Here is a 24,986-nt window from a genome sequence, read left to right as displayed (position 1 = left end):
CGCACAATTGTTGACCCAATTATTTCGAACATCATCTAATCGACGGTGCTAGGTAAATGATGCGACAGGAAATTGAGGCGACAAGACATCAAAACGATTAAAAGAATAATGCGTGTCCAGTCCTCTGATTGGTCTCATTGTTTCTCAAAATTTAAGCATGCAAGCCTTACAACAAAAACGATAAAAGTAATTGCTTGTTCCTATTTAGTCCTAATTATTTGTCGTCTCTAATTCCCCGTGGAATCAATTTTCGTCTCAACACCTGTCGTCTCATTTGCCGACCATCGTAGCGATGATTGTTGAGGGGTATTGGATCGTCTCCGTCCTCAGGATACGGAATTCAATGTGAAACTATTCTTGGCCGACATCACCTAAAATTGTATGGCAACGGTCGCAGTAGTTCAAGCAGTAGCGGACGGGTCGGCGGGGGGGGGGGAGGGGGTGCTCATGTTCTTTTAGCTAAGTTGAACTGGTGCGATATTTAGTTTTAATGAACTGACTCCTCCTCGAGTTACTGTTATGTCATTGCTTAAAGCAGCAGTTATGTTACACTGTAGTTGCAAAAATACAAAGAACTCTTCGTTTCGAGTCTGTTTTTGTATTTCAGTCCTGGCCAATCCCGGAGCTGGAATGATAAATGGTGCTCACTCGCCCGCGCTCTATGCCAGTCCCATACACAACGGACGATTCGCCGCATTCGGATGAGGCCGAACCCGAATTCGAGTGCAACCAACCCTTCGCCATCTATATCAACACGAAAAACACCAGGTCCTTTTTCCGATATTGTTAACTCCCCTCCCCTCTATTGCAAAAGGAGGAATTTCGTTATACGGTACCAAATTCGTAAATCCTTAATCGTTCATCTCAGTTTTCAAACTTACTTTGATAGATAGTTGCAAAAAATTTGTGGCCAGATGAAATTAAAACAAATTAGAGCAGAACTGTTATGTTTACGAAACTTTCTGACTAAGTTAATTTGAAAACGATCTTGCTATCGACGAAAAATATGTTTTTTCATCAAAGCTTTTAAATCACAATTTTTCCTTAAAGCTTAATAAATCGCTGTTGGAAGCAAATGACAAGATTATACTTTTACACTGATTTTACTTCAATGCTGACAAAAACTAGTATTGAAACTTAGATTGGTTTTTCTTTTGTAGATGACAATTGACCAAGTGGTATGAGGAGGCAAACTTAAGAATCAAAAGAACAAAAGAGTTTGTTCTCAAAGCAAGCTAAAGCACCACGAAAGAAGAACCACACTATTGGCCAATCAGAGTTGACTCCAGAAAACATGTACACGTATAAATTGTCACCATCTGTGGAATCATTTGAATGCCTGGGAAAAATCAGGAAAAGTGCACAAATGTGAAACAATTTTGTTAAAAACTGGATATATCTTTCAATCGAAACTATTTTGAGGTGCTACTCTTAATCTTTCATTTCGTATCTTAATTCAGCCCCAATATTTTTCAAGCTTGAAATCTTATAAAAATATCCCACATTTTTCAAGGGTAAATATCCGATAAACGCGTGAATAGTTTTTGTAAACTTTAAATTTGATTCCAAAAACATGTCCTGTAAACTTTTTGGCTGAACCGAAAAAAATCAAAAGGGATTTACTTTGATTTTAGTTTTTATTGCACTTAATAATCGTTTTCCAAGCATGATATAAAAGCACAATGAGTTATATAAACAGGCTTGAAAAGTCTTTACCTTGAAAGCGAAGGGGAATGCAACAAAATGTATTGCTATTTTTTGTTTTCTTGAATCGAGTTTTCTAATATTTGTAGTTGAAATAGTTAGTTTTGGCCACTAAAACCGTTTTACTCCATCATTAACTAATGTTGGGCTGGGAATGCGAAAGGATTAATACGATAAAATTAACAGTGCTAGTTGTCTAGACCTAACTCTATTAAATTGGTGATAACAATCATTTTAAATTCGAGTTGCAGAGGATCCGAAAAGGAGTGACGATGATTTTTCAAGAGTTGACTAAATACGTAATTGGTGCTTGTCCTTAGATTACTTTCAACCTTAATAGTGTACAATATTGATTTAATATTAAATAATTCGTCATGTAAAGTCATTTTACGACTATCTTACCAAGTGTTGTCCGGAAGTTATTATGTGAACTGAAGAACTATTTTCTCGTCTCTATGGTGAACATTCAACAGTTGATCTTTATCGTTTTTGTAGTTAACCCTAGTTCATAAATTAACGATTCGTATTGTATTATTTTTATAATTGTTTGTGACTTATTTACATTAATTACTTTGTGTTGATATCGAAGGTAGTTATTTGTTGACAGGTTCATTTTCATGTCGCCTTGTTAGTACTACATTTGTCATCTGAAATTTTCATCTAAAATCATTTTGTGATTGTCATTTGCTAGGTTCGCAATCTAAAACGTACCAAATGTTAGAAAAGTTTCGATTCTGACTAAAATATTACATTTTTGTAACTTTTTTTACATCATTCAAATCAATTTTTTTTTGAAAAAAAATCAATAACTCAAAATACAAAATGATTGAGGAAACAACTCAAAGCTGCTGTATAAAATTTAAGTGGTGCGTTTGTGATTAACCTAGTTTCCATGTTGCAGGGCAACTTCTTATTATTGTCATCCTAGTTTATAAGAGTTTTGCATTGTTCGTTTGAAAAGCTGGAAAGAACCTTGAGAAATCAAAACGTGCTCATTTATCATTTAATATTAAATTATTTTTGAAATTTTCTTGGTGAAAAGTTTTGTAGCTATATTTTTTGACCATCTTTGACATTAATCTCAGACTATTTGAATTTATCATTTTTCTCTATTTGTTTTTGAGGCCAAAAGTGGCAAAAGTCCTAGTTTCCGATTTCGACTGTCTGTTTGAGAGTTTAAAAAAAGTTATTTGAAGTTGGCTCACAATGTCACTAACATGTTAGCCATTGGTGATCTTGTTAACTATTTCCCCCCTTTTGGACCTTGTTAACTATTCCCCCCACCCCCATGCATGTATTATTTTTGACAACCATGTCTGTATAAATATGCATTTCAAAAATGCCAGAATATAATTGAGTTTTTTTATTTTTGCGCGTTTGTATTTGTATTACTCACTATTTATATGATTTAATTTAATTAATTTTTTTTTAAATTAAAAACTATTTTAAGCTATTGAAAATATGGCAGACAAAGTTGAATTTTCTGAAAATCGAAATGGGGGGTGGGGGAATAGTTAACAAGAGCCCCCATTGGATATCGTTGCCTTGATTTTTATGAATATTGGAGCAACCATATTCCGACCACAATTATTGTCGTGGATATATTAGATGCTTTTGTTGGACGATTAAAATATATTTATTAATGCTGGCCAGAACATTCGTGTAAATTTAATTAATATGAAAAGACTAAAATTTTGGCAGCTGGACTGAATGAAAACAGTGTTTTTCAGAAATCTCTCGAATACACGCAGTTTTTTCAGTTTATGGCTGTAACTAATATTTTCCCGGGTGTTCGAAACGTTACATTTATTGATCGTCATTGAAACATGATTGGCACCTGTGTAACAGGATTCGGTGATATGCTCTTTTCACAGCTGTTGAAGAGTATTTATGAGGAATAATCAGGTTCATAGAAATTTCCACAATGGTATCTCCATGAGCAAAATCTATTCAACTACTTTATTAATTAAGATCATGTAGACAGTACTCAAAAAGACTGCAAAAATTATAAAAACCTGAGAACCAACGGAACGCAAAACTCATCCAACAAACGAGTCCTAAGAATCATTGGTAACTTTTAACGCTTCAAGAATGATAACTTAAATCTAATTGTAAAAATGTATTATACAAAATACGAACCTTATTTTCGTTTTTCATTTTTGCTCTTCAAATAAACTTGCTTTTTGGTTGTAAAATCAATAACTATGTTGATAGTATCTGATATCTCCTGTTCACTTATTTATTCGTGAAGTTTTTACTGTGCTGATTTAAATTATCCGGACAAAACGAACAAAACTTGAATTTTCAAACGCGTTTTTCTCAAATTGGGTTAAGAATAGACAAAAAGTAAAGAGAACAAAAGTTGCTTAGAATTTCACTAGAATTAATATGGTGCCATTTTTTCACCGAAATTCTCAACAAAAATTTTACCCCAAAAATGAGTCATTTTGGCTTTTTTCAATTAATCAAGAATTACGCGGAAACTACTTTGTTAATTGATGAGAAAATTATATCACAGGAAGCCTTTTACGCAGCTCAACAAAGTTTAACAAGGGTGAAATCTCCAAAAATTTGCGCAAATTGTTTAAAATTTATTTTTAAACAGAGATTCTGGGTTTTCATAGTAAAAATCACATTTATTTACTATCAAGTGATAATTCTTTCTCTTATACTGGTTTTTGGAGATTTAACCCTTCTTAAACTTTGTTGAACTGCGTGAGAGGCTTCCTGTGATATAATTTTCTCATCAATTAACAAAGTAGTTTCCGCGTAATTCTTGATTAATTGAAAAAAGCCAAAACGACCCATTTTTGGGGTAAAATTTTTGTTGAGAATTTCGGAGAAAAAATGGCACCATATTAATTCTGGTGAAATTTTAAGCAACATTTGTTTTATACGTTATATGTTTAAGCAATATATGTTTTGTGCATTGGTATGCTTCCAATTATAATTGGGATTAATTTGGATTCGGGTGTTTTTTCATCGAAAATTGGGCATTGCTAAGAATTCAGAAAGATCAATGTTTTCACAAAAACCGTATGTCACCCATCGGTAAAAAAACCATCGCTGAAACAAATGAAAGCTTTGCAGTTACAAATAAAAAAGAATGGACAACTTAAACTTAACAAAATTTGATAAATTTTTCTAGTTCAGCTCTCAAAGGTTTCATTTTGATAATTTTGATTGACAATATGCTAATTGAATATGCTAGCGTCCATTTGGAATTTGACAAAATGCAATATGCTAGCGTCTGTTCTAAATGAGAAACATCAAGAGCTATATCAAGAGTCATAGAGCTATATTACTTGCACGATAATTATATTCTTGCCACAAACTATGCTTAAATTGAGTTGAGTCCGACTATGTCAACGAGTCAACTTTAATTTGTCTACATTAGATTTCCTGTAGAAAGTTGTATTATGAAAAAAATGCTAAAAAATAAACTGAACATGACCCTTTTTTAAACGAGAGAACTTTCGGACAACAAGAACGCGTCATTTTAGATTAAAGTGAAACTAATTTAAGATTGAGTTTTTCTAGACCTTTTCTCAGCGTTTTGGCAATCAAAGCAAACGACCATTTTTCCTCAATTTCGATAAACTTTTTTAGCAGACATCTAGCTTTGAGTTTTATTCCGAATTGAGCGATTCATTCTAAGAGGAAAAAACTCAAGATTTCGAGTTCGATGACGTAAATCGGAAAACACATCTGACCAGCAAAAAATGGATCCGACTTAGACTCTGTTATAACTTCCCATTAATTAAAATGGAATTTATGCAGAAGGACTTTCGACGCGATAACCAGACCGGTTGTTGTTGTGAAATGTTTTATGACATTCTAACTTTTTCAAATCGTACTTCCCTATAGTATCCTTAGATTATAAAATACTTATTGCCATTCTATCACATAATTCAAGCAATTGAAACTTACCCTATCCAACTCCAGAATTCCAAAAAAAAAGTTTTTTGTCTGAACAGATTAAAGAATCATAAAATTTAATCAAACTATCATTGCTGCAGGTCAGCAAAAAGTCAATACCATTTAAAATGTACCAGTTGAGTTTTAAAATGATTTCAAAACATGAACAAACAGAAAATTCAATCTTGTTTTTATCATAGAATTGTGCTGCGGTTATTTTTTAAACGAGGAATATCCATGAAGTGCCAAGTTTTTTTTAGCTTGCTAGATAATCCAAGTGCTTTGATATGCAAAGTTCAAAAGATCGATTCACTGCAAGAGATGAAATAAAAGGCTTAACTCAAACACGAAAAACGAATTTGAGTAGATTGGTAAATAAACCAGGTAGTATAGACCAATAGTAACAAGCCAAGGCGGCACTGGGGTCCAAATGAGATAGAAGGAAAAGTCTTTGATATTGGCCTCTTCCACAACCCAAAATCTCAGTCCTTCGCAACAACCGGAACGGCAAAAATTTACACTGCTATTATTGACTGAAATTTGCTGAACTTTAAAGTCCTGTTGTTTTTTCTGCACGAAACGACTTGCATCTGTACAACCAGGAAGTATCTGCGTGTGCCAGTATCGAGAGGAAACTGTATTGTTATCTCGGTTTTTACAGTTTTTGCTTGTTTGGGACCCCCAATTGGAACACTTCAAGTGACCTCTTCCATATTTTGTTTCTGTTTCTTCATGACCATCGATTACAAGTGCCTTCCGGTAGACCTCAAGGACTTTGAATTGGTTGTTGATTGTTAGTCCAACGAAATACGATATAATGACTGAGCTTTTTTTTGTTCTTTCTACATGATTTTGAAAATTGTGGGTTAAAAAAACCTGTTAATAGTGTAAGCATCCGCATTTCAGGCTCAAATTGCGAATGAATCTTTTGAACAACTTGCTTCAATGAAAGACTTAATTTTAGTCCAAAAGTTTGGATTTAAATGAACTAACACCTGCTGTTTTAATGCTGATTCCAATTAACTTATTAGGATAAATTATGAATATTATGGCAAATTGGCATGGGATAGATCGGCATAGCGTATATCGGCATGGGGTAAATTGCTATGTAGGGTAAAATGGCATAAGACAAATTGGAATAGGGTGTATTCACCGCTACGTTATCAAAATTAGCCAAAAGGGTAGGCGAATCAAAACTCAAGGTAGCTGAATCAAAACTACTACTGTTAATTACTCTTTCTAAACAGAGGGAAAACAATTTAAAATGAACTTTTAGCTAAAATTCAAATCAACATTTAAATAAAAAATGGAGCCCCTCGAATTCACTCGTGCGCTCTGTATTCACTTTTACTGCTGGAGAACATTTCAATTTAGTTTCAACAAACTAAATTGAGATCAGTTCTGTGATCGATCAACATTCCTGAAAAAACCAATCAATCAAAATCAACAAAAAATCACTTCGTGCATTAAAACATAAAGTCTCCACCGATATGATTGATATTCCGAGTTCTAAAAAATGTAAACTAAATGATATTTTACTTTCATATGAAGCAAAATCTGCGAAAAAAGCCAAGGATAGCCGGTTACTGTGCAAATAGCACAGAATGATCCGACAATAGTCTGTATCGAACTACAAAAAAAAGTTTTCATTTCAAATTAGTGTAGTTTTTCTGCGTGGTATGATACAAGGATCTGACGTAAAACTATAATACAGACAAATTCGACAATCATGGTAATGTAGGCAAACAAGACAAGAAGAACAATAGGGAAGAAAAATGACAAAAAAAATCATAAACAATTTTTTAAACATTCAATTTTTTTTTCAGATTCTTTTGCAGAATTTTTTTGGCAATAGAATCTCCAAAAATTTTGTGAGTGAAATTAAAACACAGACGAAAGAAAAAAGTATAAATTAGTCTCAAATTAGTAAAAATTCAGCTGCGCATCGCATTAGAACCTATGGCCTACGGCGATTTGAGATTATTAGTCTCATGCACTAACCACTCAGCCACGGAGGCCTGTTTCATCATAAACACTAGCCACAAATAAAGCAGAGAGCAGATGCTATGCAATTTTCAAGGCTACAAAACACGAGTTATTTTGCTTGCGAGTTAGGTTAAAAAAAAGAAGGTCTCTACTAATACACTAACGCTCACAAGCTGGCTAGTGTGATTAAGCAGAAATAAGCTATTGTAAAGGCCTAAATGAAGCATAAACAAGCTTGCTTGCTCACTTTACTCTATCTAATTTAGACAAAAATTCACTAACCACTCAGCCACGGAGGCCTGATTCATCATAAACACTAGCCACAAATAAAGCAGAGAGCAGATGCTATGCAATTTTCAAGGCTACAAAACACGAGTTATTTTGCTTGCGAGTTAGGTTAAAAAAAAGAAGGTCTCTACTAATACACTAACGCTCACAAGCTGGCTAGCGTGATTAAGCAGAAATAAGCTATTGTAAAGGCCTAAATGAAGCATAAACAAGCTTGCTTGCTCACTTTACTCTATCTAATTTAGACGAAAATTCAAAAATTTCACACCGAATGTTCTCGGCACTAGGAAAAAGTTTTTGATTTTTTAAAATTTCGTTCGAATCACGACTGAAAGAGCTTTAATATGATATATCACTCAACTCTCTCTCTCTCTCTCTCTCTCTCTCTCTGATGATTATTTGTGGTAGCTGATTTTGCGTGGAAAACAAAAAAAAATAAAATAAAACAAGAACACACCCGAATTTTCAAATGGTCGGAACAAAAAACGACGTGCTTGGTCACTACAGAGGGTAACGTAAAACCAACAAAAAATAAGTTAAATTACCAAAATCATCCTGCTTTTAATTAAGCGACAAACAATCAAAATAAATCCACCACCTATCAGACAAAGAGAGCATCTAATAAATTCCGTCTCATTATAGCCACTCCCACCCGGGCAGCTTAAAATTGTAACCTCTCCCTGCAAAAATAATTAAAAATTGGGCGTTTAAAACTTACTCAGGGGAGGATGGGGGAGGTTTGGGAGGCTATAATGAGAAAAAGCAAAATCGCGTTGTACACCAAACTAAGTACACTCAAATCTCAGCTCAATTAAACTTATTCTACCTAAACTATCTATGCTTCCAAAATTCCAAATTTTAAATTTTCCGGTTAAACTGTTTCTTTCCAAATTGCTGCCATAAAGAGCATACTGTTCTCTTCCTGTGTCCGTTTGTTATCATTCAGTCAGACCAGTTTCTGGCGGCAGTTTGGTGACTCACACATGCACCATGTGATCTGTTTTTGTCCATATATAGGATGATCTCTTGCCTTATGACCTCGTTTGACCTTTTTCAAGTTGAACTGGTGCTCGTAAGTCAGTTCTTCGCCTGCTTTGATGTTTCTGCCAATAAAATAAGTGAAAAAGTATTATAAACTTCAAACGACTAATAAACCCGGGTCGCGACTTTAAGCGATCAGACTTTTTTATGCAATTTTGCAGACTCAAACACTGGGAGCGACTAAACAATTTGGGTCTAAATCTGGATTCGGCGCAGTCCTCAAAAAAATAAGGAAATCACTCTTATACTGAGCAGTTAACAGCTTTGCAAGCAAAAAAATTCCAACAAAAATACATTTCTGATTTTAGCTTTAATGGAAGTTATAAATGTAATTGTCTTTCAGTAGTTTTCTTTTTTAGTTGATTAATTTCAATTTAACCTTAATGTTTTTTTGGACTGTTTAACAGCTTTCAATTTTCTGGTAAAGATTTTTTATTGTTGCCCCAAACACTTTGCTTAAATTTTATTTTGGCACCATGTGTAGGCCTTCTCCTGGCGGCCATGTATACGAAATTGAATTTTTCTTGGTGAAAAGTTTTGTAGCTATATTTTTTGACTATCTTTGACATTAATCTCAGACTATTTGAATTTATCATTTTTCTCTATTTGTTTTTGAGGCCAAAAGTGGCAAAAGTCCTAGTTTCCGATTTCGACTGTCTGTTTGAGAGTTTAAAAAAAGTTATTTGAAGTTGGCTCACAATGTCACTAACATGTTAGCCATTGGTGATCTTGTTATCTATTTCCCCCCTTTTGGACCTTGTTAACTATTCCTCCCACCCCCATGCATGTATTATTTTTGACAACCATGTCTGTATAAATATGCATTTCAAAAATGCCAGAATATAATTGAGTTTTTTTATTTTTGCGCGTTTGTATTTGTATTACTCACTATTTATATGATTTAATTTAATTAATTTTTTTTTAAATTAAAAACTATTTTAAGCTATTGAAAATATGGCAGACAAAGTTGAATTTTCTGAAAATCGAAATGGGGGTGGGGGAATAATTAACAAGAGCCCCCATTGGATATCGTTGCCTTGATTTTTATGAATATTGGAGCAACCATATTCCGACCACAATTATTGTCGTGGATATATTAGATGCCTTTGTTGGACGATTAAAATATATTTATTAATGCTGGGCAGAACATTCGTGTAAATTTAATTAATATGAAAAGACTAAAATTTTGGCAGCTGGACTGAATGAAAACAGTGTTTTTCAGAAATCTCTCGAATACACGCAGTTTTTTTCAGTTTATGGCTGTAACTAATATTTTCCCGGGTGTTCGAAACGTTACATTTATTGATCGTCATTGAAACATGATTGGCACCTGTGTAACAGGATTCGGTGATATGCTCTTTTCACAGCTGTTGAAGAGTATTTATGAGGAATAATCAGGTTCATAGAAATTTCCACAATGGTATCTCCATGAGCAAAATCTATTCAACTACTTTATTAATTAAGATCATGTAGACAGTACTCAAAAAGACTGCAAAAATTATAAAAACCTGAGAACCAACGGAACGCAAAACTCATCCAACAAACGAGTCCTAAGAATCATTGGTAACTTTTAACGCTTCAAGAATGATAACTTAAATTTAATTTTAAAAATGTATTATACAAAGTACGAACCTTATTTTCGTTTTTCATTTTTGCTCTTCAAATAAACTTGCTTTTTTGGTTGTAAAATCAAAAACTATGTTGATAGTATCTGATATCTCCTGTTCACTTATTTATTCGTGAAGTTTTTACAGTGCTGATTTAAATTATCCGGACAAAACGAACAAAACTTGAATTTTCAAACGCGTTTTTCTCAAATTGGGTTAAGATTAGACAAAAAGTAAAGAGAACAAAATTTGCTTAGAATTTCACCAGAATTAATATGGTGCCAATTTTTCTCCAAAATTCTCAACAAAAATTTTACCCCAAAAATGGGTCATTTTGGCTTTTTTCAATTAATCAAGAATTACGCGGAAACTACTTTGTTAATTGATGAGAAAATTATATCACAGGAAGCCTCTTACGCAGCTCAACAAAGTTTAAGAAGGGTTAAATCTCCAAAAATTATTTACTATCAAGTGATAAGTTTTTCTCTTATACTGGTTTTTGGAGATTTAACCCTTCTTAAACTTTGTTGAGCTGCATAAGAGGCTTCCTGTGATATAATTTTCTCATCAATTAACAAAGTAGTTTCCGCGTAATTCTTGATTAATTGAAAAAAATTAAAACGACCCATTTTTGGGGTAAAATTTTTGTTGAGAATTTCGGAGAAAAAATGGCACCATATTAATTCTGGTGAAACTCTAAGCAACTTCTGTTCTCTTCACTTTTTGTCTAATCTTAACCCAATTTGAGAAAAACGCGTTTGAAAATTCAAGTTTTGTTCGATTTGTCCGGATAATTTAAATCAGCACTGTATTTCCACATCTTATAATTTTAACCATGAGTTATCGAACCAGCCAGAATTGGTTTGTTGCGAGCAATTTCTTGCTATCAGCAGATAATAGAATGAAAGGCTTGTTGACAAAACTTCCAGGAAACAAAATATATGTTTTGTGCATTGGTATGCTTCCAATTATAATTGGGATTAATTTGGATTCGGGTGTTTTTTCATCGAAAATTGGGCATTGCTAAGAATTCAGAAAGATCAATGTTTTCACAAAAACCGTATGTCACCCATCGGTAAAAAAACCATCGCTGAAACAAATGAAAGCTTTGCAGTTACAAATAAAAAAGAATGGACAACTTAAACTTAACAAAATTTGATAAATTTTTCTAGTTCAGCTCTCAAAGGTTTCATTTTGATAATTTTGATTGACAATATGCTAATTGAATATGCTAGCGTCCATTTGGAATTTGACAAAATGCAATATGCTAGCGTCTGTTCTAAATGAGAAACATCAAGAGCTATATCAAGAGTCATAGAGCTATATTACTTGCACGATAATTATATTCTTGCCACAAACTATGCTTAAATTGAGTTGAGTCCGACTATGTCAACGAGTCAACTTTAATTTGTCTACATTAGATTTCCTGTAGAAAGTTGTATTATGAAAAAAATGCTAAAAAATAAACTGAACATGACCCTTTTTTAAACGAGAGAACTTTCGGACAACAAGAACGCGTCATTTTAGATTAAAGTGAAACTAATTTAAGATTGAGTTTTTCTAGACCTTTTCTCAGCGTTTTGGCAATCAGAGCAAACGACCATTTTTCCTCAATTTCGATAAACTTTTTTAGCAGACATCTAGCTTTGAGTTTTATTCCGAATTGAGCGATTCATTCTAAGAGGAAATAACTCAAGATTTTGAGTTTGATGACGTAAATCGAAAAACACATCTGACCAGCAAAAAATGGATCCGACTTAGACTCTGTTATAACTTCCCATTAATTAAAATGGAATTTATGCAGAAGGACTTTCGACGCGATAACCAGACCGGTTTTTGCTGTGAATTGTTTTATGACATTCTAACTTTTTCAAATCGTACTTCCCTATAGTATCCTTAGATTATAAAATACTTATTGCCATTCTATCACATAATTCAAGCAATTGAAACTTACCCTATCCAACTCCAGAATTCCAAAAAAAAATTTTTTTTATGTGAACAGATTAAAGAATCATAAAACTTAATCAAACTATCATTGCTGCAGGTCAGCAAAAAGTCAATACCATTTAAAATGTACCAGTTGAGTTTTGAAATGATTTCAAAACATGAACAAACAGAAAATTCAATCTTGTTTTTATCATAGAATTGTGCTGCGGTTATTTTTTAAACGAGGAACAACCATGAAGTGCCAAGTTTTTTTTAGCTTGCTAGATAATCCAAGTGCTTTGATATGCAAAGTTCAAAAGATCGATTCACTGCAAGAGATGAAATAAAAGGCTTAACTCAAACACGAAAAACGAATTTGAGTAGATTGGTAAATAAACCAGGTAGTATAGACCCATAGTAACAAGCCAAGGCGGCACTGGGGTCCAAATGAGATAGAAGGAAAAGTCTTTGATATTGGCCTCTTCCACAACCCAAAATCTCAGTCCTTCGCAACAACCGGAACGGCAAAAATTTACACTGCTATTATTGACTGAAATTTGCTGAACTTTAAAGTCCTGTTGTTTTTTCTGCACGAAACGACTTGCATCTGTACAACCAGGAAGTATCTGCGTGTGCCAGTATCGAGAGGAAACTGTATTGTTATCTCGGTTTTTACAGTTTTTGCTTGTTTGGGACCCCCAATTGGAACACTTCAAGTGACCTCTTCCATATTTTGTTTCTGTTTCTTCATGACCATCGATTACAAGTGCCTTCCGGTAGACCTCAAGGACTTTGAATTGGTTGTTGATTGTTAGTCCAACGAAATACGATAAAATGACTGAGCTTTTTTTTTGTTCTTTCTACATGATTTTGAAAATTGTGGGTTAAAAAAAACCTGTTAATAGTGTAAGCATCCGCGTTTCAGGCTCAAATTGCGAATGAATCTTTTAAACAACTTGCTTCAATGAAAGACTTAATTTTTGTCCAAAAGTTTGGATTTAAATGAACTAACACCTGCTGTTTTAATGCTGATTCCAATTAACTTATTAGGAGAAATTATGAATATTATGGCAAATTGGCATGGGATAGATCGGCATAGCGTATATCGGCATGGGGTAAATTGCTATGTAGGGTAAAATGGCATAAGACAAATTGGAATAGGGTGTATTGACCGCTACGTTATCAAGTTTAGCCAAAAGGGTAGGCGAATCAAAACTCAAGGTAGCTGAATCAAAACTACTGCTGTTAATTACTCTTTCTAAACAGAGGGAAAACAATTTAAAATGAACTTTTAGCTAAAATTCAAATCAACTTTTAAATAAAAAATGGAGCCCCTCGAATTCACTCGTGCGCTTTGTATTCACTTTTACTGCTGGAGAACATTTCAATTTAGTTTCAACAAACTAAATTGAGATCAGTTCTGTGATCGATCAACATTCCTGAAAAAACCAATCAATCAAAATCAACAAAAAGTCTCCACCGATATGATTGATATTCCGAGTTCAAAAAAATGTAAACTAAATGATGTTTTACTTTCATATGAAGCAAAATCTGCAAAAAAAGCCAAGGATAGCCGGTTACTGTGCAAATAGCACAGAATGATCCGACAATAGTCTGTATCGAACTACAAAAAAAAGTTTTCATTTCAAATTAGTGTAGTTTTTCTGCGTGGTATGATACAAGGATCTGACGTAAAACTATAATACAGACAAATTCGACAATCATGGTAATGTAGGCAAACAAGACAAGAAGAACAATAGGGAAGAAAAATGACAAAAAAAATCATAAACAATTTTTTAAACATTCAATTTTTTTTTCAGATTCTTTTGCAGAATTTTTTTGGCAATAGAATCTCCAAAAATTTTGTGAGTGAAATTAAAACACAGACGAAAGAAAAAAGTATAAATTAGTCTCAAATTAGTAAAAATTCAGCTGCGCATCGCATTAGAACCTATGGCCTACGGCGATTTTGAGATTAATAGTCTCATACACTAACCACTCAGCCACGGAGGCCTGATTCATCATAAACACTAGCCACAAAAAAAGCAGAGAGCAGATGCTATGCAATTTTCAAGGCTACAAAACACGAGTTATTTTGCTTGCGAGTTAGGTCAGAAAAAAAGAAGGTTTCTACTAATACACTAACGCTCACAAGCTGGCTAGTGTGATTAAGCAGAAATAAGCTATTGTAAAGGCCTAAATGAAGCATAAACAAGCTTGCTTGCTCACTTTACTCTATCTAATTTAGACGAAAATTCACTAACCACTCAGCCACGGAGGCCTGATTCATCATAAACACTAGCCACAAACAAAGCAGAGAGCAGATGCTATGCAATTTTCAAGGCTACAAAACACGAGTTATTTTGCTTGCGAGTTAGGTTAAAAAAAAGAAGGTTTCTACTAATACACTAACGCTCACAAGCTGGCTAGCGTGATTAAGCAGAAATAAGCTATTGTAAAGGCCTAAATGAAGCATAAACAAGCTTGCTTGCTCACTTTACTCTATCTAATTTAGACGAAAATTCAAAAATTTCACACCGAATGTTCTCGGCACTAGGAAAAAGTTTTTGATTTTTTAAAATTTCGTTCGAATCACGACTGAAAGAGCTTTTATATGATATATCACTCAACTCTCTCTCTCTCTCTCTCTCTCTCTGATGATTATTTGTGGTAGCTGATTTTGCGTGGAAAACAAAAAAAATAATAAAATAAAACAAGAACACACCCGAATTTTCAAATGGTCGGAACAAAAAACGACGTGCTTGGTCACTACAGAGGGTAACGTAAAACCAACAAAAAATAGGTTAAATTACCAAAATCATCCTGCTTTTAATTAAGCGACAAACAATCAAAATAAATCCACCACCTATCAGACAAAGAGAGCATCTAAAAAATTCCGTCTCATTATAGCCACTCCCACCCGGGCAGCTTAAAATTGTAACCTCTCCCTGCAAAAATAATTAAAAATTGGGCGTTTAAAACTTACTCAGGGGAGGATGGGGGAGGTTTGGGAGGCTATAATGAGAAAAAGCAAAATCGCGTTGTACACCAAACTAAGTACACTCAAATCTCAGCTCAATTAAACTTATTCTACCTAAACTATCTATGCTTCCAAAATTCCAAATTTTAAATTTTCCGGTTAAACTGTTTCTTTCCAAATTGCTGTCATAAAGAGCATACTGTTCTCTTCCTGTGTCCGTTTGTTATCATTCAGTCAGACCAGTTTCTGGCGGCAGTTTGGTGACTCACACATGCACCATGTGATCTGTTTTTGTCCATATATAGGATGATCTCTTGCCTTATGACCTCGTTTGACCTTTTTCAAGTTGAACTGGTGCTCGTAAGTCAGTTCTTCGCCTGCTTTGATGTTTCTGCCAATAAAATGTGTGAAAAAGTATTATAAACTTCAAACGACTAATAAACCCGGGTCGCGACTTTAAGCGATCAGACTTTTTATGCAATTTTGCAGACTCAAACACTGGGAGCGACTAAACAATTTGGGTCTAAATCTGGATTCGGCGCAGTCCTCAAAAAAATAAGGAAATCACTCTTATACTGAGCAGTTAACAGCTTTGCAAGCAAAAAAATTCCAACAAAAATACATTTCTGATTTTAGCTTTAATGGAAGTTATAAATGTAATTGTCTTTCAGTAGTTTTCTTTTTTAGTTGATTAATTTCAATTTAACCTTAATGTTTTTTTGGACTGTTTAACAGCTTTCAATTTTCTGGTAAAGATTTTTTATCGTTGCCCCAAACACTTTGCTTAAATTTTACTTTGGCACCATGTGTAGGCCTTCTCCTGGCGGCCATGTATACGACCAACAAATATGTTGGTCTAGTTAACAGCACATTAAAGACACAGTTATACTGGATTGTTTTGCAATTTGCAACTCCCAACAGTTTTGCAAGCAAAAAATCCGACAAAAATTTAGCTTTGTGGTAAGTCTTTTTTATTAATTTTAATTAAATTTTTCTGATTTTACGTTGATTTGAATGATAAGATGTGTACGCCTTCTCGTGGCGGTCCTGAATATGATCAGAAAAATGTTACCTAACAGCACATTCAAAATGCAGACATACTTGATTATTTTGCAATCTGCATCTGCATTACTTTTATGCAAGCAAAAAAAATCCGGAAATAATTCCAGCATTGAAACTGCTCGAAACTTTTATAATGCACGACTCATGTTGCGACTTTGCGCGACTCATGTTTCGACTTTGCTCGACCCATGTTGCGACTTTGCGCGACCTATGTTGCGACTTTGCGCGACTCATATTGCGAATTTGCGCGACTCATGTTGCGACTTTGCGCGACTCATGTTGCGACTTTGCGCGACCCATCTTGCGAGAGCATAGAATTTCGGTCGCAGAAAGTCCATTTCGGCTACCTATTTTGGTCGCAACACTAGTCGTAGACCTCGGCCCGGCAAAAGCGCCAGAGGGGGGTTTTGGGTGGAAAGGGGAGGGCCGTCCCTTTTCCCCCCTAAATTCACTACTAGGTACCTCAGTGTGTTCTCATATCAAAACGTTTTCAGTCGCCATTCAGATTCGTGAAAATTTATTCAAAACATATCTGCATCAAAAAAAGCGTCTCAAAGTTTGATAATTAGAATCAATATATAAATGTGGGGATAGTCGACGAAATGAAAAAAGAACGAACGTTTTTCGTTCAAGGCACTTTTTATTATTGATTAATTTAGTGACCAAGCCTACCTCTCCCCAATTTGTCTCATTCTCTCACAAACTGAAAAAAAAACACTTAATTTTTTTAATTTAAGAATTTATTTTCAATGATAATGGAGTCGGGACATCTAAATACTAACAGCAACCGATTACTCTCGTTCCCATTGTTAGAAGTTCAGAAACCTTTAATATGGTTTCCAGCACATGCTCTAATTTACTTTTCACATATAGCTGAAACTCGGGAACATTATAACCTGACAGTGAACGAATCAACCGAAGCATAAACTAGCTAAAAATGGGCAGACTATTTAAACCAGTCATGTCAAAAGAGTATGAAATCAGCCAAAGAGTGCGTCAATTAAGTGAAACTTGCATGGCTTTTATAACTTTTACATAATTGTTATGTTAAAGTCTAATGCAAGAATTCCGTTTATAGATGGTAGGTGGGTTTTTATATCACCTAAAAGCCCGCCTCATTTCAGTTTTTGCCGTGATTTTTAAATATATTTGACTAGTGCAAACTGACCTTTTGGTGAAGAATGCAATTTCTGGGAATCGGGTGTCTCGTACCTCGTGGAACACTGGCTGCACTACCAAGTTTGGATCACAAGAGTGCTAAAATAAACAATGAAAAACACTGGAGCCAAATAAGGAAGCAGCTCTGTGGAGACAAGCACAAGATTCTGCAAGTAATTAAAGCAAAGTTAGAGGTGAACTAATTTACGCTCTTTGAAGCACTTCTATAGCAAAATTGGACTTAGTAATCGAACATAACCGAAGTTTTGAACGCACCAGCTCATCAAAATTAACCAATCTCCTCTCATTCAAAAATAGAGCCAAAGCCAATCGGGTTAAAGAGGAAATTGCAGACCCCGTTGCTTTTTTACTCCATCAATTGACGCCACAAAAACCACACAGAAACCAATCAACGCATAAACAAAGATGGTGCAGCGTAAAATTCGATCATCATGATGATGATGATGTTCCATCGACATAATTTTCATAGTAATATTTGTACTAACATTAAAGAAACGGCTGATGCTGGCGTATCGTGAGTTGTCAATGTAGAAGAAGTCTTTACGACCTCCTGAAACATCAACCATTTATTAAACCAAACAATTGAAAAATTTAGGTAAAAATCGATTAAATATCGGTTATAAATCATCGCAAAAAAATGATGACAGAATAAATTGCCATAAAATGGTGTATTTTGAATGAAAATTTCGAAAAAGCGATTATTGATGCAGAAATTAGAGCAACCGTTTATGTAATGGGCTTCTTTTTTCTGAGTTAGAATTTTCTTCAGATTAGTTAAAGTATCATCTTCTCTGTCAAAGACTGCGTCAGATTCTTGATGTTCATTACTGATACTGTCTTCTGGGTCCATTTCATCAAACGAGCTAAAACTATCAATTTTGAAATCTAAATTATAAAATAATAAAAATTTCCCAAGCAGCACCCTCAAAAAAGTCGACGAGTTTAAAATCTGAAATATTTACACGTTGGATTTCAAGCCAATTTCGATAACAAAAACAAAGTGAACTAAAATGAAAAGAGACGTAAAGTCAAAACGCCAAATAATATCATTCTATAAAAACGACCTGCTCTAATAGTTCGCTCAGTAACACTGAACATTCGAAAAAGAGAAAAAATAAGTTTTTGATACCATGACCAATGTTCATAACCAAACTTTTTTCCCGCTTTCATGAATTTGCTGTCGCTTTGAAGAGCTGCGCCATGCGTCGCCCAAAAAAAATCAACATTTCAACAAACAATGCTGTTCAAATTCAAATTAAGCAAGCGATCATAGGATTCAAATCTCTAGGAATCAAATCTCTAAGACTGAAATCTGTACTCCTGTTGTGAAATTATATGAGACTCTTGGACTTTTGTTTTAACGTATGGACTTTTTTTTAGCTTACGGCCGATTAGTTAGGTTTATTTTCAGAGTTATAAATACCAGTTTGACCGTTTTTGTAGTTGGCTTTGACATACCTGGTATCGGGGACGGTCACGCTTTTCCCATCAATTTGGATCGCCCTCTTCTGAACACCATCCTCCTCAACGTGTAAGAATGTTGCCCCTACTTCATTTCTTTGCTTGAGTGCGGGCAACGGCATGTCCAGCGAAAATATGTAGTTCGAATCCGGCTTTGACTGAAAATAAAGAACATTTCCGCATTGCTATACTTCGGCGCTGTTGAAAAACCTATTTAGACTCCTTCAAGCTGTTTTTACTGTTGCATTAATACTTTTCACGTTATTTACTTAATTGCACGTGGTGCGAGAATTTTTCCAAAATTCTTGCACCAGGTGAAAGACGTTCCCATTTTTGTTTTAAAGTTTATCATTTTTCGGCACTTGAATTCATGTTGGCTGACTTGTTGGTGGCTATCATTTGCAATCTTGATAAAAATTTGAGGCGGCTTAAAAGAAACGAGTCGATGGTTTGTTTTTGCACTTATTAAGAAGACCGCATGAAAATATAGCTGGGCACTCTTGCTACCAGTGCGAGAATTGGAAATTTATTATAAACTTAATCGACGACAATTTGCTTTATCGACGACAAATTGCTTTGATTAATGGAGTCGATAAAAAGTGCTCCGTGCGATTTCCGTTTATGCGACCAGATCCTTCAAACTTTTTTCAAGTAGTTTTGAACAATTTTATTGCCGTTTTTTCTGAATGAATTTTTTTTTGCATGGAAAAATTGTAGATCTACAATACTCCAAAAGTGAGGAAAAAAATCAGTTTCATTTTCGTCACTGAACTAGTTTTATAAACAAACAAATACTTTCAAAATAAAAAACATTTTTTGCACCCCCAAAAAGTTCAAATTTTTGCATATAAGACAGTACAGACCCAGTCTTTTTACACAGAAGAATCAAAAATCTAAATGAAGTTTTCTGCGATGTCAGAATAGTTTTTTTAATTTTAGATAAATACATATACGCTTAAATATGTTCAAAAGGCCACGATTTTCAACCACTGAGTTTTTCAAAATAGAGGCATCATAGTATTACAAAAAATTTACTGTGTGAAGATTACTGTGTGAAATTCGTTAGTTTAACCACTTGGCATATCTCAATACGTAGTTTAATCTGCGATTTTGATGCAGTTTAAGGTATTAGTTTTCTTATTTGAGGGATTTTTCGGTTTTTGTGTTTCAGGGCAAAACACAAACGCATAAAGCAAAAAATTATCTATGGGAAAAATGGTAATTATGCAATTTCATTTATATAAAAAATGTTAGTCATGCTATTTTCATGCAATTAAGTTTTTTCTATGGAATTGTATGATCTGAATTTCTTTCCATAAATGTGGAACCTGATCCAAACTATATATTATTATTGGTTATAATTTAGATATTTTATCCCTATAAAATATTAAAAGTATATTTGTTTAAACGGCAAAAAATATCGACCACAAGATATATCACCAATCAAAACTTTTAGTTTTGTAAATCTAAGAAACAAACTTTTAGCCTTTCTAGGATGGCGCTACTACATCTTAGAAAGATTGACTATATTATACGCAATGTTTAATTTGATTGGATTTATTTTCTCTTTATTAAAAGGAATCTATAACACATGCGCAATACACACACAAGTAAATAGACAAGCAAGCGTAGCACGCAAACTTTTTGCAGGATTTTTTGGAATATTTTCCACATCCATAAATAAAATACTTTTAGATGCACAAATAAAAGAATAAAATACAAAAATATCAATTACACCAAACACATATGACAAATCACAAAATAATACAAATACATTGCCTACAGCACCACAACTACCAGCTTTGAATCGCAACCACCCACTATCATTAGTACCACAAAACTTCAGAATGTTAGCACTAGTAAATATCGCAAATTCCAGACCAAATCATATACAAAGTCCAATTCAACACATTGTTACACAACAATCTCAAAATGACAATACTATGAACAAATAATCGAACAACCACTTACAGCAAACTTTCAATCTCAGAATAATCATTTTTTTTAGCCCACGATGAGCCGACAAGTTGGATCCCTTCATCGTTCAATTTCCCATCCAGCCAATCTCCAAAATCCATTTCCCATCATTCCACTTTTTGCTTTCTCGCCACCTAGATCACCTCATATTAACACATCATCCGGCATGGATTCTGAGACTAACTCAGGTATCACAGTTTTCACTACAATTTACCAATTTAACAACTCAGACATCGAAACCCCAGACGAATTTGCAAACTCCGAACCCAGCCCATCAACATTTTCTCTACCCCCCTTCCGACCCATTCACTCCCAATCCCAAAATGATTCCCCCTCTACCATCTCTCATATCTCCCAAGTAACCCCGAAATACTTCCCCTTTACCAATGAATGTTCCAACAACAATTCCCCAGAAACCACAGAAATCTCACAAGAACTAAATAATCTAATAACATTACAACAACAAATACAACACCCTCACACCCTAACCATTCATCAATTATCATCCAATATTACATCATCATCAAACCGACCTACTCCTACATCCTCTTCAGATTATAGCCCTTCTTTAGTTCAATCCTCAACATCAGCCTATTCATCATCCACTACTAACTGTGCTTTTAGAACATTTAAGAGAAAATTCCCTAACCATACGTTTCCCTCGAAACCCGGAACAGCCCGTGATTATGTAAATCACCCCGATCACATCATCACTCCCGAATTTCTCTAAAATTCCCTACCCCTCTTCCCCCAATATACCATTAGTCATTCCAACCCCCACAGTGAACAACCCGACTATGTCGGTGAGCATGTTTTAACCCCCACACTTCAATGGACATCATTTTATTATTTTTCAAATCCACTTTGTATACCACTAATTAACACACCTCACGAAGTGGAAAAAAGTAAATTCGACATATTTAGACTAACTACAGCACTAACACCTAGACAATTCACGCATGTAGGATATAAAAAACTATTAAAGATTTTCACCGAACGCCGAGCTAATGATTACTCCATTGAATATTATGACCACAATATCATCAGACCTAACCAAGATCAATTTCTCGACGAAGATAAGTCCGCTAACCCACAACTAACAGAAAATTTATTCATCCGAACACCCTACATCTTTACACTAAGCTCATTAGATAACAAACACGATCACATCATCTCAGAAGCACTAATCGACATCCAAGCTTATGAATCACTGTACGATAAATTTGAAACTTTTTCACTAACCTTCCACTTCCTTACTCCAAAAGAACGAGATCTGCACTGTTCACACGACATCATGTTAAGAGCTAAACAAACGCACACTTACACATAATATAGATTCATTCAAACTCATTTTAATTTACACACACCATCACGACAACCCCATCATCGCTTTCAGTTTATTAATTCAAAGTACACATCACCGTTATTTTCTCAGTTTCACCTACTGTATTAAAAATACTAACTTCCAAGGCATCCTCAGAAATTACGACCCAATAACCCAAACGTATATATTTTGTCCACTCACCAAGACCTTTAACTTAGAAAAATCCCGACCCCTCATTGTCCCGCATGAATATATTCAACCTATAGAAATCCCTATATTAGAATTCATTCACAATACTAAATACAATCACAATATTTTTAACCTCATCCAGCACACCAATCACGAGTTTTACATTGGCACTGAAGAACTAAACACCATCAAAGCACTAGAATTGCTTTGGCCCTTGCTCGAAACTAAAAATATCATTCGTATATTAGCAAAATTACTAACCACATCAGATTCAATGCACGATATCTTCCCTCATGGCATCTTCCCCGTCAACTAGGAAAGTATTAATTAAACAAATTATAACTAATAATAAATTTTAAACAAACTAACCATTTCTTATTAAATGTTTTTTCTTTAGTCTTTACATCATCATCATCTACAAACAAGAAAACAAAATAAAAAATTTCGAACTCTATCAAAAATTATAAACGTTTATTAACAAACCGCAATAAATGATGCAGTAAAATTTCTTCTCCACAGTAGTTAAGTCATCTATAAATTCTTTTCCCCAATGTAGTAAACCTCAATACACTGAAAACAATTTTACTGCTTTGTGGGGATTGAAATTATTAATTTGAAATTTCCAGCAGTAAATTTATACATATGTTAGCAGTACTAACCTTTTCAAGAATCAATCGCACACAAATTCTATCCACACTCGCACAGTTCGCCCACGACAAATTATTTAAAATAATGATTTCAAGTTTTAACTTTCACTAACATCAACCCAAAACTAATTATAACAAGTTTCAAACTTTCTTTTAACCCGGGTGGAAAGGAATGATATAATAATCCCAACTAACCAACGCAGCCTACTACACACCATAAACCACAAACTAACAGCATGACTAAGAAAAAAACCCACGTTACACAAACCAGATTAAACCAGCTTAAAGAACCGATAATTTATTCTTTTGAAGACTATTGATAAGTCTAAAAAAGGAAGTATAAAACACCAAAAAATCGAAAGACAAACCAAAACCAAACAATTTGATTTTGGAGAAAAGGACACAACCAAAACAACAAAAGGAAAAACCAGTAACAAACATAACATAAAAGGTTACCACAAAACAGGACCCCACAAAAAACCAGCATGCAATCATACCCTCACTCCTGGCCTAACCCACCAGAAGAGGACGTCCTGAGCATGCTGAATAGCCGGCCTAACCCATCGTGCTAGAACCCACGCTTTGTGACACACTCTTTTGTGAGTAACTCTTTTAAAATAACTGAACTAAAATAAAAAGCTTTTGTGATAAAAATTAATAAAAAATCATAACTAAAAGAAGAACTAACTAAATATTTATTTATGTAAGTTATATATTGCAGTAATATAGACCATACGCAATCACGAAGATCAAACAGCTATGACGACCTCATCATACTCAACCTACAGAATGGCTGAACACAACCGATATGCCGCCCACAATCACAACTCAAAGGATTTGAAGTACGACCTGAGTCCGAAGCAAAGGACTTCATTGAAACAGACCAAAGACCACCTCGATGTTCAAGTATACGTACACATCCGAGTTACAAGGCATTCCCTCCAAACTCGAGCTTCACGCCATTCCCGATCCAGATCGAAACATAGTTCTCCACACCGATCAAGAACAGACAATCATAACAAACCATTTAGAAATCAGATTGATTTTGTTGACGGCCTCAGTCATCGTTGAATGACAAGTTGATATCACAAATCCAGCTTCTTGGAACTTTCTCCTCCAAGAACGGAATAGAAATGATCCTCGTGAAATACAAACGATCATCATCCATCCTCCATTACAGAAGGAAGTCAAAAGAACAAAAACTCTGTAAACCCCGGATGGGTGGAACCTGATCCAAACTATATATTATTATTGGTTATAAATTAGATATTTTATCCCTATAAAATATTAAAGACTAACCAATCACACTCCATGAAACTAACAATCCACTTATTTGTAAGTGCTTAAATTACTTGTAACTTCAGCACCAGAGCATTTTGAATTTAATTTACAACCTAGTTGTTTTCTCCAAGAGACCGACTCGTAACAAACCAGTATATTCTAGATCTATTGAGACTAAGAGATATAAGAGTATGATTAAGATCGGTATTAGTCTAAGAAGTTGCACGAATCTATCCGGCCGAAAATAAGATAGCGTGACGAGCAGACGGTGTACCCTATCTGAAATTACTGTATGGGTTGACCTCCACATCTAAACTCCAATGAAAATTGTATCACTAACATTTTTGTCAATCCGGGTGCTTATAAATGAGCATTAAATTAATCTATACAGTCTCAATGTTTTTCTGAAGCTTCAG

At 34.4% G+C, this 24,986-nt stretch overlaps 2 protein-coding genes across 8 annotated transcripts in view; one reads left to right on the top strand and one right to left on the bottom strand.

The window, feature by feature from the left end:
• Window positions 1-2,429, top strand: part of LOC134848555 (muscleblind-like protein 3) — a 68,468-nt gene extending 66,039 nt beyond the window's left edge. For all 7 annotated transcript variants that reach the window (XM_063866066.1, XM_063866067.1, XM_063866061.1 and 4 more), the window contains 2 exons: window positions 608-768; window positions 1,161-2,429. In XM_063866066.1, coding sequence (XP_063722136.1) covers window positions 608-705 — 98 coding nt within the window. In that variant the 3' untranslated portion in view covers window positions 706-768; window positions 1,161-2,429. The remainder of the gene's footprint in view (window positions 1-607; window positions 769-1,160) is intronic.
• Window positions 2,430-15,465: 13,036 nt separating this feature from the next.
• LOC134848707 (histone-lysine N-methyltransferase SETDB2-like) overlaps window positions 15,466-24,986 on the bottom strand; it is a 185,020-nt gene continuing 175,499 nt past the window's right edge. The window contains exons 9-13 of the mRNA XM_063866222.1: window positions 19,150-19,310; window positions 18,415-18,554; window positions 18,177-18,241; window positions 17,681-17,769; window positions 15,466-15,841 (exon numbers count right to left, since the gene is read on the bottom strand). Of these exons, the coding sequence (XP_063722292.1) occupies window positions 15,685-15,841; window positions 17,681-17,769; window positions 18,177-18,241; window positions 18,415-18,554; window positions 19,150-19,310 (612 nt within the window). The 3' untranslated portion in view covers window positions 15,466-15,684. The remainder of the gene's footprint in view (window positions 15,842-17,680; window positions 17,770-18,176; window positions 18,242-18,414; window positions 18,555-19,149; window positions 19,311-24,986) is intronic.

Source organism: Symsagittifera roscoffensis, chromosome 6 (genome assembly GCF_963678635.1).
Source record: "Symsagittifera roscoffensis chromosome 6, txSymRosc1.1, whole genome shotgun sequence".
NCBI lineage: Eukaryota > Metazoa > Xenacoelomorpha > Acoela > Convolutidae > Symsagittifera > Symsagittifera roscoffensis.
This window is presented reverse-complemented; position numbering and strand designations above follow the sequence as displayed.